This window comes from Xenopus laevis, chromosome 5L, assembly GCF_017654675.1.
Source record: "Xenopus laevis strain J_2021 chromosome 5L, Xenopus_laevis_v10.1, whole genome shotgun sequence".
Classification (NCBI taxonomy): Eukaryota; Metazoa; Chordata; class Amphibia; order Anura; family Pipidae; genus Xenopus; species Xenopus laevis.
In genome coordinates, this window is record NC_054379.1 from 105367705 (window position 1) to 105384650 (window position 16946).

The 16946-nt window shown below is 36.1% G+C and overlaps 1 protein-coding gene across 6 annotated transcripts in view; it reads right to left on the reverse strand.

Moving 5' to 3' along the window:
• abcc5.L (ATP binding cassette subfamily C member 5 L homeolog) overlaps nucleotides 1-16946 on the reverse strand; it is a 67357-nt gene that overhangs the window by 30377 nt on the left and 20034 nt on the right. For 4 of the 6 annotated variants that reach the window (XM_018261763.2, XM_018261762.2, XM_041563214.1 and 1 more), the window contains exons 5-10: nucleotides 16391-16538; nucleotides 10598-10831; nucleotides 9125-9298; nucleotides 5202-5349; nucleotides 1732-1880; nucleotides 506-613 (exon numbers count right to left, since the gene is read on the reverse strand). In XM_018261763.2, the coding sequence (XP_018117252.1) occupies nucleotides 506-613; nucleotides 1732-1880; nucleotides 5202-5349; nucleotides 9125-9298; nucleotides 10598-10831; nucleotides 16391-16538 (961 nt within the window). Of the gene's footprint in view, nucleotides 1-505; nucleotides 614-1731; nucleotides 1881-5201; nucleotides 5350-9124; nucleotides 9299-10597; nucleotides 10832-11324; nucleotides 16322-16390; nucleotides 16539-16946 lie in introns of those variants that run through there. The other 2 variants (XM_041563212.1, XM_018261764.2) reach the window with 2 other exon arrangements.

Sequence of the window (16946 nt, forward strand, 5' to 3'; positions counted from 1 at the left end):
CCCAAGAGATGTATGTAAAAAAAATCAGTTAACCTAATGCAAGATTTTTACCATAGCATATCTTGCAGTTTACCATCTTTTAGACCTTTAAAGATCTAATGGGCTTACTTTACCTTCACGGCAGCCCATACGTCCCTTTGCCTGCTCCAATGTTACTTTGAGTTTTGACATAATGCTAGATACATTGACCTATAGACTGGTTAAGCACAAAAAAGGGGTTTATAAAGACAAATCTGCAGTTTAAATAGCAAACTGGCATTTATTATGTGGAAATAATGGCTCAAGGATAAGACAAAGAATAAAAAGGTTTAAATGCCTATTTATAAAGTTCAGCATATGGTATAGCTTCAGAGAGAATGGTTATGGGGTAAGCCATGAAGATTGAGGTGAATGATTTTCAAAGTCAAACATATGTGAGTTAGAGCTAAAAGCCATAAATGGTCACAAATCTACATACAAATATATTCAAACTAAATATGGAGCACACACACAATATACTTCTTACCTTGAACCGATCCATTGAAACAGAAGCCTCTGATAGAGACTTCACAGAGAATGGTGTCACTTTTAAGGCAAAAGTCATGGAGTTGAAGACTGTGACAACTGTAAAAGCCTTCAAAATGTGACAGCCAAGATAAAAACAAAAGCAATGGAAAAATATCAATATACATATTTAGAGTTCCATTTTACTGAATGAATTTGAAATGGGGGCATAAACCTTCAAAAGCATTCCAAAAATAAGTTGATAAATGATAAATCTTCTAGAAAGACCTTGTATGGAGAACAAAAACTGCAAAAATGGTTTCAATAGATTACAATACATAATTTTAGTTGTAATGTAATAAAGTGAACAAATTGTGTGAGTATTATATGGTATAAATCTTTGTAAGGATGAATACTAAAACTAATTTGCATATTCCAATTCAAGCAAAATAAAATAAAATAAAATGTGTCACTAAAAAACTATTGTCCATTTTTTTTTTTTTAAAAGCTACAGGACACTAACCCCCATATGTAATAAAAGGTACCACGTTTGCCCAGGAGCAGTAACCCACAGTAACCCATGAGATGTTTGCTTTTAAACAGGTGACCAGTAAATGTTGCCTGCTGATTGGTTGCTATGGGTTACTGCTCCTGGGTAAAATTTAGTGCCTTTAAAGGGGTGGTTCACCTTTAAATTAACTTTTAGAATGTTATAGAATGACCAATTCTAAGCAACTTTTTAATTGGTTTTAATTATTTATTTTTCATAGTTTTATAGTCATTTGTCTTTTTCTTCTGATACTTTGCAGCTTTCAAACAGGCGTTGCCGTCCCCTTCTAAAAAACCAAATGCTCTGTAAGGCTACAAATGTATTGTTATTGCAACTTTTTATTACTGATCCTTCTATTTAGACTCTCTCCTATTCATATTCCAATCTCTTATTAAAATCAATGCATGGTTTCTAGGGTAATTTGGGCCCGAGTAACCAAATTGCTTAAAATGCAAATTGAAGAGCTGTTGAATAAAAAGCTAAATAATTCAAAAACCTTCAATAATAAAAAATTAAAACCAATTGCAAATTATCTCAGAATATCACTCTCTACATCATACTAAAAGTTATCTGAAAGGTGAACAACCCCTTTAGTTACATAACTCTCCATGGGTTCAAATTTGGATTGTCAAGGGACTGCTACTTTCATAAAATAAGTGGGAATACAAGCTATACTGCCCATCTGCACTGAAAATTACCTGCGCAGCATTTAGGTCATATCCCAACATCATGTGCACAGAAAACGTCAAAACACTTGCAATGACAACAACAATGGGTGCAATTCCAACAGTGATGCTCTGGAAATAACCGGCTCTCTCCAGTATCTTCCTTTCATTTTCTCTTATTTCTAGAAAAAGCAAAAAAAAAAAAAAAAAAAAAGATACTGAAACCACATGCTAGAGAATCACAGGCTACCAGGAAATGCTTTCGCACTCTGAACAATATACTGCAACACAAAGAATAAATAATGAAAGGTCACTAAACAGTGTACTGTGTCCTCTTCATAAACATGCTTCTGGGTCTTTCAAGAGACAAAAAAGCATGGGTCATACACATGATCACCAAAACTGGTACTCTGTCTCTGTAGTATTTACCTATTGAAGAGATGCCAAAAGTGAAGTCCTCTAAAGCAACAAGTTATCTGCTCTACACTATATCATGGGTTCAGGGGCGTAACTACAGAGGAAGCAGACCCTGCGGCTGCAGGGGGGCCCAGGAGGTATAGGGGCCCCATGAGGCCCTAATTAATGAGCAATTTCAATATATATTGGTAAAAAAGGGCAACATGTGGTTATGTTGGGGGCCATAAAATGAATTTGCTGTGGGGCCCAGTAACACCTAGTTTCTTTCCGCATGGGTTGCAGAAAGAAACCCCAAAACAACAAATCAGCCCTTTGCAGATCTATGCTTCTGTAATATGTATTGTGCAATATGCTAGAATCTCTGCAGTCCCACAACTGGTGTATTTTTTACACATTATACTACATGGAATACATTTCACATGGCAATGTACAGACATTTTGTTAAACAAAAAGGGATTCTGTCACGATTTTTATGAAGTTGTTTTTATTTCTAAATTACACTGTTTACATTGCAAATAATTCACTCTACAATATAAAATTGCATTCCTAAACCAGCAAGTGTATTTTTATTTACAATATTGGTGTGTAGGCAGAAAGTGCTTTCAGAAAGGGCCAGGACTTTAGGATGAAACTGCTTTCTGGCAGGCTGTTGTTTCTCCTACTCAATGTAACTAAATGTGTTGCAGTGGGACCTGGATTTTACTATTGAGTGCTGTTCTTAGATCTATCAGGCAGCTGTTATATTGTGTTAGGGAGCTGTCATTTGGTTATATTCCCATTTTTCTGTTGTTAGGCTGCTGGGGGGAGGGTGGGGTGATATCACTCCAACTTGCAGTACAGCAGTAAAAAGTGAGATATAACAGAGCACAAATTACATCACTGAGGGCAGCTGGGATACTGAAAATATGTCTAGCCCCATGTCAGATTTCAAAATTAAATATAAAAAAAATCTGTTTGCCCTTTTGAAAAACTGATTACGTGCAGAATTCTGCTGGGGCAGCACTATTATCTGATGCATTTTGAAAAAAAAAATATATGCTTAACATATCTTCCCATCACTTTTCTTGTACCACCAGTTGGACAATGTCACACAGCACATCTTCAGGCAATAATCAAATCAGGGGTATAATGTTGAAATTGCCAATGATTCCAACAGATAATTAGCAGCAATAATTAAACATGCAACAGGAATACCATATTTTTTTAGAATTCTTCTATAGATCAATTATGGTTTTGTTTTTTTAAACAAAACAATGCAATTCCCTCAGAAATCGTATAATATTACAGCATGTCCAGTATGTGATATAGCTTGATATTAACCAAGAGGTTGAAATGATTGCATGTCTTACAACAGGGCAATGAGATGGTTTTAGGAGTTATTAACAGTAACAAAGGAAACTCACATAAAAGAAATACTTAACAACAGGGGGGGGAAAAGGGTTCGTAACAAGGGTATCCTTGCAGGGAGGGGACCATATTAAACTCATGTATACTCGGAGGATCGGGGTCAATGAGACTGAATTTAGGTAGCCATATCTATCCAGGGCAACCAAAATTTTAAGAACTTATTTGAGCTAACTCGTCTGGTATTCATTTTTATATAATGGTAGGGCTCTACTGTTTTTTCCCCAGAAGGATTTTTGGGGTTGTTCTGGTCTTTTCATTTCATGGTAATGCATTTCTTGGCGTAGGCTAGTAGTATGGATATTAGAAAATGAGATTAAAGTTTTCAAAAGGTGAACTCTACCGCTCTAGTTGGAACTAGATCATTTACTTGGTTGAGAAAGGCCACTTGAGGATCTGGGGGGCAATTATAATTTTTTGCATTGGAAAATCAAAAATCAAACATCCGGAAACCAGTTATCCAGAAAGTGTCGAATTACGGAAAGACCGTCTCCCATAGACTCCATTATAATCCAATAATCCAGATTTTAAAATTGATTGCTTTTTCTCTGTAATAATAAAACAATAACCTTGTACTTGATCCAAACTAAGATATAATTAATCCCTATTGGAAGCAACACCAGCCTATTGGGTTTATTTACTGTTTACATGATTTTCTAGTAGACAAAGTATAAAGATCCAAATTACAGGTAGATCCCTTATCCGGACAACCCCAGGTCCGGAGCATTCTGGATAACAGGTCCCATACCTGTAGTTGAAATCAAACTGCTCTGGCACAGAATGCTATTTAGCATGCACTGCAGTGCAAAAAGATGGAGTATAATACTATATGGCTACATGAAATAAATGGCTAAAATTGCAAAAAAAACATTTTCTAGTTTAGTGGTCCTTACAGGGAAAAGCATTATTTATGAACAAAACTTATTTCAAGTTTCTATCAAACACATTTATCATATACCGGTATAGGGTCTGTTATCCAGAAAGCTCAAAATTACGGAAAGGCCGTCTCCCATAGACTCCATTTTATCCAAATTTTTAAAAATGATTTCCTTTTTTCTCTGTAATAATAAAACTGTACCTTGTACTTGATCCAAACTAAAGGTGGCCATACACGGAGAGATCCGGCGTTTGGCGATGTCGGCAAACGAGCGGATCTATTACCCCACCTTGAGGTGGGTAATATCGGGCTGATCCGATCATGGGCCCTAGGGCCCAACGATCGGATCCTAATGAATGGGAACAGAGGTCGGATCGCGGGACCGCATCAATGAACAGATGCAGCAGCGATCCAACGGGATTTTTTGTCCCATCCGATCGAGATGTGGCCGACTTTCGGCCAGATCTCGATCGGGGAAGCCCGTCGGGGGGCCCCATACACGGGCCAATAAGCTGCCGACTTGGTCTGTCAGCAGCTTTTATCGGCCCGTGTATGGCCACCTTAAGATATAATTAACCCTTACTGGAAGCAAAACCAGTCTATTGAGTTCATTTAATGTTTACATGATCCTCTAGTACACTCAAGGTATGAAGAGCCAAATCACAGAAAGATCCGTTATTCGGAAAACCCCAGGTCCCAAGCATTCTGGATAACTAGGTCCCATACCTGTACTACAAAAACATTCACTGTTTCACTCAACATAAATATATTCAGCAATTATGAAAATGCATAGATATATACTTACTTTGCACATTTTGGGAGAAGGCCTTCACCCAGGCATACATTTTTATAAATTTAATGTAGTTGAGAATTTCATTCATTTTTTGAACCCGCTCATCCGTTACCGACACACATTTGCGCCTGAAGTAAGCAGTGAGTCTTGATACAAACATCTACAAGGGAAAAAGAACAGTGAGACTGTATTAAAGGAGAATGACTTTCTTGAGCCCAAGTTGAGCCCACAAGCAAAAAAAATGTCTTGCTCGGAGTAAGTCTCCATAACTTGGACACCAAACAATAAATGGGTAAAAAGCACAATTTTTCAAAAAAACATCTAATAAAATTATGAGCAAAGTAATTTTATTTCTCACGCTAGGGCAAAGATTTTAGGTTTTTTTTTTTTTTTTTATTATTCGAGAAAAAGGAAATATTTTAAAAACATTTGAATTATTGTATTGAAATGGGACAAAAAAAGCGAAGCACCGTGAGAATTCAGTAAAATGTTAAAAAACAAAATTTTATTCAATAGACATATAAAAATCAGTTACAGCAGCAACCCTGGGTTGCTGCTGTAACTGATTTTTATATGTCTATTGAATAAAATTTTGTTTTTTAACATTTTACTGAATTCTCACGGTGCTTCGCTTTTTTTGTTCCTGGAATTCTTGTGACCGTGTGGGATGGCGGCTAGCAAACTGCTACTGAAAAATGCCTTACCCTTGTTTAAAGGGTAAGGCATTTTTCAGTAGCAGTTTGCACAAAATGTCGCTGTCTTAAATATATTGATAATGGGTTGAGTGCAGAGGAATCTTGTATTTGTCTATATGTTTTTTGTGGTCACACCCTCATTGCACCCCCGCCTAATGATTTTAAAAACTAGTGGTGAGCACAACTTTCCCTTGTTTGTTATAGTTATACAGGAGCAGTGACCAGCTCCATGTTGTAGCTCCCACCCCCTCCAACTATAGTCAGGTGATCCCACTGGTGTCTAATAAAAGGGCAGCCAAGTTTGGGAGTTTTACTTTGAAAGCAGCTAGTAAGTTGCAGGTAAAACGTATTCGTCCCTTTTATAAAATGTATAATTAAACCATAGAATTCTTAATGAATCAGATGAAAATTGAGCATAGGACTGGCCAGATATGGGATGACTTTGACGTAGTTGGCCAGCTTAAATATATTGCAATATATGGACAAACAATCCCTGTTTTGTTTAAAGGGTAAGGCATTTTTCAGTAGCAGTTTGCACAAAATGTCGCTGTCTTAAATATATTGATAATGGGTTGAGTGCAGAGGAATCTTGTATTTGTCTATATGTTTTTTGTGGTCACATCCTCATTGCACCCCCGCCTAATGATTTTAAAAACTAGTGGTGAGCACAACTTTCCCTTGTTTGTTATAGTTATACAGGAGCAGTGACCAGCTCCATGTTGTAGCTCCCACCCCCTCCAACTATAGTCAGGTGATCCCACTGGTGTCTAATAAAAGGGCAGCCAAGTTTGGGAGTTTTACTTTGAAAGCAGCTAGTAAGTTGCAGGTAAAACGTATTCGTCCCTTTTATAAAATGTATAATTAAACCATAGAATTCTTAATGAATCAGATGAAAATTGAGCATAGGACTGGCCAGATATGGGATGACTTTGACGTAGTTGGCCAACTTAAATATATTGCAATATATGGACAAACAATCCCTGTTTTGTTTAAAGGGTAAGGCATTTTTCAGTAGCAGTTTGCACAAAATGTCGCTGTCTTAAATATATTGATAATGGGTTGAGTGCAGAGGAATCTTGTATTTGTCTATATGTTTTTTGTGGTCACATCCTCATTGCACCCCCGCCTAATGATTTTAAAAACTAGTGGTAAGCACAACTTTCCCTTGTTTGTTATAGTTATACAGGAGCAGTGACCAGCTCCATGTTGTAGCTCCCACCCCCTCCAACTATAGTCAGGTGATCCCACTGGTGTCTAATAAAAGGGCAGCCAAGTTTGGGAGTTTTACTTTGAAAGCAGCTAGTAAGTTGCAGGTAAAACGTATTCGTCCCTTTTATAAAATGTATAAAAGGGCAGCCAAGTTTGGGAGTTTTACTTTGAAAGCAGCTAGTAAGTTGCAGGTAAAACGTATTCGTCCCTTTTATAAAATGTATAATTAAACCATAGAATTCTTAATGAATCAGATGAAAATTGAGCATAGGACTGGCCAGATATGGGATGACTTTGACGTAGTTGGCCAGCTTAAATATATTGCAATATATGGACAAACAATCCCTGTTTTGTTTAAAGGGTAAGGCATTTTTCAGTAGCAGTTTGCACAAAATGTCGCTGTCTTAAATATATTGATAATGGGTTGAGTGCAGAGGAATCTTGTATTTGTCTATATATATATATATATATATATATATATATATATATATATATATATATATATATATATATATATATATATATATATATATATATATATATATATATATATATATATATATATATATATATATGCACCAACATACCATTTTGTTTTTACAGTTTATCCCTATCTACTAACTCCCCTATTGGCCGAGTTGGTTTAAATAGAGATAAATAGCTTTGTATGAAAAACTCCTTCTTACCTTTTTTGTTGTTAAATCCTTTCTAAAATTACTATTAACAGCCACCAGAAAACATACCTTTCTTCCTGCATTCCGTCGCAGGTAGATTATGTATTATAATCAGCTCCATTCCCTTTTCATTTCTAAGTTCTCCTCATCTCTCAGACTGTGAAGACCTCAAAGAGGGGTCTACTGCCCATGCCTAATTGATTTCTATTGGAGCAGAGGAAGTAAACACGACCCAATATACACCTATTTGAGGTCTTCACAGTCAGGGAGAGGAAAGTTCAGAAAAGAGAAGGGGTGGAGCTTCACACTAGACCAGGAAATAGCCTAGAGAGCTGTTGTTGAGCTGCTTGTGAAACAAAATCTAGCTGGGACAGTATGCAAGGAGAAAGCTATGTTATTCTGGGGGCCATTTGGAATAATTTCGAATGCAAAGTTATTTTCAGTAGAGTAGATTTATCCTGGGTGTAAAATCTTTTTCAATACCCTTAAGGGTGATTTATCTGTACAAACTACCATCACCTGCACAGGTGCTTATAAGAATCAGGAACAGCCTATTTTAAATGTTGTGGTTTACCCAGTTTGTTAAACAATAAAACTATAGATCTGTATTATGTATTATGATGTACAGACCAAGGCCATGGGGTATATTTATCAAAGAGTGAAGTTAGAGATCGCAGAGTCCGCTAAAGTGAAATGCCGCCTCTTTCCATCCATTTCTATGGCATTTTTAAAGGCATATTTATCAAAGGATGAACTTTCACCCATTGACAAATACTCTTTTAAAAATCCCATAGAATGGAGCGTGGCTGACTTTCATTTTAGCGGACTGTGGGGATCTCAGACTTCACTCTTTGATAAATATACCCCCATGTGTTGTGTTAATGGAGTGCTTATTGGACATTTTTCAGTGATTTTACGGACATGTCTGGAGTAAAAGAAGTGAACATTGGCTGTTTTTCAGTGTCTGGGGTTGATGGAGTGCTCATTGAACATTTCTACAGTGATTATACTGGAATAGCTGGTTTTAATATACAGGTTATTCTGTAGTATTTGTTCTGGCACACCTGGGGTTAATATGCTGGGTAGGCCTTTTTCTATAGTAAATACACTGGCATGTCTAAGGTTAATATGCTCATTATGTATTTCACTTAGGGATTTTATTGGCAGGTCTGGGGGTTAATACGCTCATTATACATTTTCTATAGTACTATACTGGCACGTAGTAGGCATGGTTTTAAAAGTGTAGTTAAAAGCCTGCAGGCCCACTGTTTGTTTTTTTGCCCAGCGGCCACCAAGGCCCTAAAATGCCCTGGATCTAATTTTTTTGTTTTACATAATTTCACATCATGTTACTCACCATAGCAGGGTAAAACAGAATGAAAACAGCAGAGCCCAGGAAACCAGTGGGTCCCAGAATCATGACATTGTAAATCATCCCTAGTATGGCAACAATGGGACCTCCAGCCAGTAAACTGCCAACAGCAGCAGCTTCAAACATTCTTTGACCATCACTGGAGCAGACATTTATCAGCTGGAAAACAGAAATGGCAATTCATGCAGGGGGCCTTCAGCAATAATGCAGCTTACTCATAACACAAAAAAACAAGGGGAAATACTGAGTGAAAGTGCTTTACTGATTAACAAATGTCAAAATCTGTCCTGTGACTTATTTGTCAAATCTGCACATGATCAGCATAGGACATGTGACTTCTTTGCCATATCAGCATATTATGTGGCTTGTCCTGGCTGCAGCTGGTGTCTTCTGACTAAAATAAGCAGGGCCCTGGATAAAAGCATGTCTTGCAATTTTGCTGTTGCAGCTGCTAATATTTGATAGCAAAACTTCTACTCTAAAGGGATACTGTCATGGGATAGAAATTTTTTCTCTCGAAACGCTTCAGTTAATAATGTTGTTCCAGCAGAAATCTCCACTGAAATCCGTTTCTCAAAAGAGCAAACAGATTTTTTTTATATTTAATTTTGAAATCTGCCATGGGGCAGATTCCCCCTCAGTTTCCTCCCAGCCTAACAACAGAACAATGGGAAGGTAAACAGATAACGGCTCCCTAACACAAGATAACAACTGCCTGGTAGATCTATGAAAATCTCAATAGTAAAATCCAGGTCCCACTGTGACACATTCAGTTACATTGAGTAGGAGAAACAGCAGCCTGCACGCTGGCTCTTTCTGAAAGTAGGCAAAATGACACGAGATGGCTGCCTACACACCAATATTACTACTACTACTACTACTACTACTACTAAAAAAAAATACACTTGTTGGTTCAGGAATTAAATCGTATATTGTAGAGTAAATTATTTACAGAGTAAACCATGTAATTTAGAAATAAAAACTACATCATAAAAGTCATGACAGAATCCCTTTAAATTTTTGTTTCAAGGAACCAGAAGAAAATGGTATAAAATGCCATAACTTCAACTAAGGCCTTCATGAAAAGGTTTAAAAACTAAAGCGAAAATGTGTGCACTATGACACAGGTCAGATGCACAACCTGCCTAATGATATATTGCTCTAAAAATAATATTTACAGATCTAAAACATGCATTTAAAAAAAAAGGCAGGAAAATGGGTGTTAAGTCAGGAGCACCTACTGGAATTAAGAAAAATATGTATAAAATGTAAATACTGTGTATACATAGCTACATCCTTACAATGAGACTTTTATTTCAGATTTATACAAGATTTATTCAGCTCTGCTTCCAATAACAAAAGTTTCTATATTGTTTGCCATACAAGTGAGTGTAACTACTGAGCTATATAAAGCATCTTGCGCACATGTAAGGCCATGACACACAAAATCCCCCTCACCTCTCCTAATGATTTCTCCTTAATATTCTTCAATTTCAGGATCTTCTTAAAAGCCATGGTCAAGACCGCACCTCTAAGCCGCGAACCAGTTCGATAATTTAAAGCCCACGTGAGCGCAAGAGACCAGGATCTAACGATCTCCGTCATCAGTAACGCAAACACTAAAAGCAAGCTGTAAACGAGGTCCGTACTGCTTTGTTGAGTGTATTCCAAAAGGCTTTTCACTACAAACGCCTACAGGGAGAAAGGCAGAGGTGCGTGACTTTCTCCTCCACTTATAGTCAACAATAAAAACAATCTTTATGTTAAATTAGAAAACAGCCATCTGTTGCAAAATGTATAAGGAAATATGAATAGTCCATCACAGAAGGTGAAAGTGTAACAATATGAAAGGTGTTTTCCGAGTCAGAAATATATGTATGGGGTACAGATTCAATCCATGATATCGACATGTTAGCATGTGGATGTAAATAACAAAATGCAAGATTTCATCTTTTCCCCAATTAAAAGAAATACCTTCAGTCCATTTAATGCTCAGTTACACAAACACCTTCAATAAAAGTGAAGGATCAGTACAGTGTGGGCAACACATCTTCTAACTTAACATAAAAATATTGTCTTTCTCAAAAGTATTAAATAAAAATAAAGTACTTGAAAACAAATTTAAACAAAATATTTCAAGACAGTATTTTCAACGTGCGCATTTGATAAAAATTAACAATTGTACCTACAGTTGTACTGGGGAAGAGAAGGATATTTTGGCAATAAATTCCTGAAAATAAATATCAGCAGTTAAATAAATATAATAAAATAGGGAGCAGAAAAAAGCAACGAAAGCTATGGTGTTAATTTTACGTGGTCCTTCTTATTTGTGCATATTCTGTGTACTTCTATCTATTTGACATTTAAAATTCCATATTTTTGTCTTTTAAATAGATAAGTACAAGCATGATTTTTACAAGACACAAGAGAATGGAGAGGTTTTTAAAAAATGGTATAAAATACTATGAACTTAGGGGAAAAACGCAATTTTATTCGGGGGGAGGGAAAAAGCATACGACTAAACATTTCAACAGTCAGTTTCCATAACAAAATAGATTTGCATTGACATACAATTCAGAAGATAAAGGTACATAATATATACAAAGTAGCTTGCACAGCATCTCATGATAATGGTTAAACCTGTATTCTTTTTGGGGAAGGCATTTCAGCAAAATTCAGAATTCCTATTTGCAGCATGTTTTTCTTTTCTGTAACTCAATTCTCATTTTCTGTATCACGCATGAAAACTAAGGTCATAAAAAAATAAACTGAATAATTGCAAATATAAATGATCAGCAGGAAGAGCCTAAGATGATTAAGAAGATAAAGCTGGCTGAAAAAAAGTCTCTTCTAGTCCTTTTTCATCAGTCTGTAGAGCTCGGCCAGGCAGTCACTTGACATGCTCCCAGCACAGGTGAAAAGCTTGGACAGACCATCAGTAGCCAGTGAAGACAGACCTGAGCTGATGTTACCCAGCTTGCCTGGCCTATCATGTGTAACAGAAGTCCATTGAGTCCATGTCCTTAGGAGTAGCCCAAATCAACAATCATGCTAGAGGATTTGGTTCTGAAGGGCTCTCTGCAGCTCATGATTATTTTGAGAGAAATTCAAAACTTGGGAATGGCAGAGATTAGCACTGTATATCTGGGTTTTGTAAAGCAACACTGACTCTTAGATACCTGCTTGTAAATACAGCTACTGTGAGAAGATGAGCCAACCTACCAGTAAAACACTAGCACAGAGAGAGAACAAACATAGAAAACAACAAAATGGAAAAAAAACATCCCCTTTATACCACAGAATTCTTAAGGTACAGAAAGTTTTTCTATATAAATCACTCCCTCAATAAGTGGCAAAAGACAGAGAGGGAAGGGAAAAGAAATAAGCATTCAAATTTCAGCTTTTCTGCAGTATAAAATTACAAAAATAAAAGATAAAAAACAAAATATAAGATAAAAAGCAAATAAAAAATGCTGAACATTACGTTCTTAAGAGTTAAATGGGAGTAGTACTGCTGATTAATGTTACCATAGATGTAAGCTTCTTGTGGCTGAAAGCATTCCCGTGGAATAAATATGACCTTACCTTCATCTTGCCCTTCGAGGGTTTCTGCACAGCTTGCCTGGCTCAATCAGCACGTAGAGTTGACACCCTGGAAATTCTAAAGAACAGCTTCTGTCATTGGTTCCACTACAGAGGTAACGTTAGTGCCATGACCACCTTCCCACCCTCCACCCGTGCAACTATCCAGCGTCTCACTTGGACAATGGGAGAGGCTGGATCATTTGGTAACAAAGACAAACAATATCATTCGGGAAACATGTTAGTATAGCCTCCTCCTTTTATCTACTATCCTTCAGAATATTTAGCAAAGGGATACTCTTTAAAAAAAATAAAATAAAAAACAAAAAAAGGGGGAGGGGGAAAAATGTATTAAAGAGGAAGTTCACCATATTAAAATAAATACTATGATGGAGACAATCTAATATGAACTGTCTGCATTTTATTTATTTTTTCCCATTTCTGTTCTTTAATTTGTCTTTTAAAGGGTTAGTTCACATTCAAATCAACTTTTACTATGATGTAGACTGATTAAAAAAAAAAATCAGCATCTGGTTGCTAAGCTTCAAGTGACCCTAGCAACCAGGCAGTGGTTGCAGAGTGAGAGCCTGGAAAATAAATAGAAGGTGGTCTCAAAAGAAATATTAGTAATACAATAATATTTTTTAAACTGGAAAGAGGCAGAAAAGGATTGCCAATAATTCAAAAAGGAAACAAAGACCAGCTGAAAAGTTACTAAGAATAGGACATTCTATAACATGCTAGAAGTAAACTTAAAGGTGAACTACCCCATTAAACTATCTGTTTGAGTATCATTGATTCTAAAAAGCACTCCTTGGAACATCAGGAGAAATGATTGACCATGGAATGGCTGAAAGAAGAGAGCATTATTTAGTCTTACTTTTAAGATAGTCAAAAATGTGATATTCAACAAGTAAAATGTGGACAGTTGCCAAGCTCATCGGATTTACTCCATCTGTATAACATTCTAGATTAGGATGAACTTCCACTTTTAGTGCTTTAACTAAATAAAGATCCCTTACATGAAAAGCCTAAAATAAAGATCTGCAATTATGACTCTGGGCTGGAAGTTCACATGTGGCTAAAACATTTAAGATGCCCTAAATTAACCTATTCTTTGGATTTCTTAACCTTTTTGTCAGGGTCCCCGAAGAAAGTTTGAAGTCAATCCTTTACCAATGCTTTACAGACTTAACTATACCTTTTAATTTGAAATTATTTTGTCTATTCTAACAGAGAATTTTACCCACCCAAGTTTGGGAGCTTACTCATAAGTTAAGATTCACTGAACTGAGGGTACAACATACCAAGTTGTATAGTTTATATTTTTAGGAGATGCTTCATTTGTAAACCTCAATTTTATCTGGAGCATTGAAATAGCACCAAGAGATATATCTGCACATCCAAACTATTATATGAATTAACCTTCCGGAAATGACAGATCACTTTAAGTTACCTGAAAAAACTAGGGATGCACCGAATCCAGGATTCGCTAGAATTGTGAAAGATATTGCTGAATACCGAATCCAAACACTACTTTGTATTCAGCCAAATTCTAATATAGTGAATTTGGTGCATACCTAGAAAAATCCCATACAATATATATTTTATTTGAGGAGGAAATGTCATGCAATATTTCCATTTTGATATTCCTGTTACAGCCAAAAAAGGTTTCAAACTAAATTATATTCTCCACCTACACTTTATAGTTGTAAAGTAAACTCATCACAGTGCTACTGAATTCAAATTATGCATTTATTGGCCTTTACACATTGTGATGCATGCCAGCGATAACCAGATATAAAATGCTTAATTACTCTGACACAAAAAAAGACTGCAAATTACAAGCATTCAGAAGACATCCAAAAAACCAAACATCTAGGATACAATAAATAATATTTGTATTGCTGGTGGCAAGTGACAATCTTTCACTATTACATGCCCAACATTTCCTTAATCCAGCAGCCATATTAGCCAACATGCAGTGTTTCCTTTTATCCTACAGTAGATCATTAATACGGACTAGTGTAAAAGGCAGACTTACAAGTGGCTTCTATTCCTCCTTACTGCAAAACAACAGTCTTTTTATTTTCTGTTACATAGTCTTTAGTAAAGCAAGACATCATTTAACAGTGAAAAGTCTAAATATATACTTATTGGGACAAGCAAAATATTCCTTCACCAAAATAATAATTCTTAAAACATGCAAAAACTGCAAATTTGCATTCATGTAAGATTTTTTTTCTGGAAATGCTTACAAAACCCACTTTCATGCAAACCTGAGGTTAAAACAATAGACAAAACCTATGTTCAGCACAAGTCCTATTCATACAACTCATGGTGGACAAAAGGGGTATACTGTGCCTTTAAGTGAACATTATCCTATGTGTATTAAAATTATAATACAGAGTGGACACTACCAAAGCACTATCCATATGCATTACATAGCAATTAGCTTATTACAGCAGGATTACAAGACTATAGGAAGTTTAAAGCTTTAAAGTTTAAAGGGAAAGTGGGCAAGTTGTACTTCATTACCACAAAGTGAAGTATATCAATTGTAAAGCTAGCATTAATAAATTAGTCTCATGTGACATCCTAAATGCAAGCCCAGGGTTATAATGGGAGCTTAGTCTATGTATTTTTATTGTAGTGTGGATATTAACTACCAAAGGGAAATTATCTGTCTACTTGTTAAGTTTGTACTTGCCTTATAGATTAGTTTTAGAACTCAAAAATGTAACAATTAAACAACTTAATCTTACTTGTGACTCCTCGTCGCCCATGTAGCGTAACAATGACAGAAGCTCTTCTTAATGAAGTTTGTTTTGTTACAGCCTTAACATTTCAATACTAGAATTAGGCCTCAACCATAAGATTAAAAAAAAAAAAAATCACATAAAATATTACACTGCTTTTACCTTTAATTATGATGCCATATTGTTGACATACATAAAAAAATATTTTACTAATATAAGAACAAGAACAGTTTATATTATTGGATCATAATTGTAGCTAAACAGATTTTAATGGTTGCTTTACTCGTTTTAACCTGGACAGTGTGCCCCATTAGTACTTACCCACTCAATGCAATTCCAGCTTTAAAACAGCAAACTGACATTAAAGTACTACAAGCAGTAAAAAGTTCCTACACCTCAAGACAAATTTGCAGAAAGTAAAAATTTAGTAAATGGGATTATACATTTATAATGTAACAGGACAATTAAGTTGTAGTAAAGGTTATTAAACTATATTTATAAATACATAATATACAATGGACACTTTAAACTAGTGGCCTAAATGTAGCAGTTATACGTGGTAACTTACTATACCACTTACTGGCCCAACAATCTTAGCTAGACCATCTTTTGGCATAGACATGCAGTAACCAAAAAATAGTTTACTTATTTGTCCAAAATAAACTACTGGGTGTCTCCAAATGAAATGAAGTATAAAGCTAAACTTCAAATATATCAAATCTTGATATCAACTTTTTAGTGTAATCAAATGAAATTTAGATAAAATTTGTACTCAGATCTCTGCAGAGGGAGGAATTTACATGCCATTCCCTATTACATGAGAGACACCTCAAGCTGGGGTGGGGGATTTGAAGACTCCCCTCGGACCATATTACGACTGGGCAATTGAAACAGGGTGGAAATTACTTACTGGGCCAATGAAGCCTGCCAGTTGAGTGAGCATCAGGCACATGATGGAGATGATGAGTCTAGTGCGGCAGAAGTTCCAGACAACGCTGCGGAGTGAAGACTCATCGGCACCCTTTTCAGTCACCTCTTCTAGCCAAAGCTTCTCCAAACTATATTAAATAGAATTACACTTTTGATAACCAGTGTTCATACACAGAGCAAAGGCATATTTCAGCATATTGTAAAGTTCGAAATACCCCCTTTTTTTAATGAGCTGTTTCACAGAGAGGTTTTTTAAGACTTTTTTTTTTTTTTTTTTTTGAATGGTTGCAGGGCTGAAGATAATTTGCTATGGGACAAGCCTCTCCAATTGAATTCATCCCAAGACACCACACTAGTGCTGCCACAGCCATAGGGAAACTGTTCTGTCCTTCTCAAGTACAGTAGCATAATAGCGGGTGACCAAAGGTACACTATGCAGAATATCGTTATACGAGGCAGTTATCACACATGAAAACCTTTTTTGTGCACAAAACAGGAGGGATGAGCCATGGGATTGTGTTGGGTGGTTTGTAAAC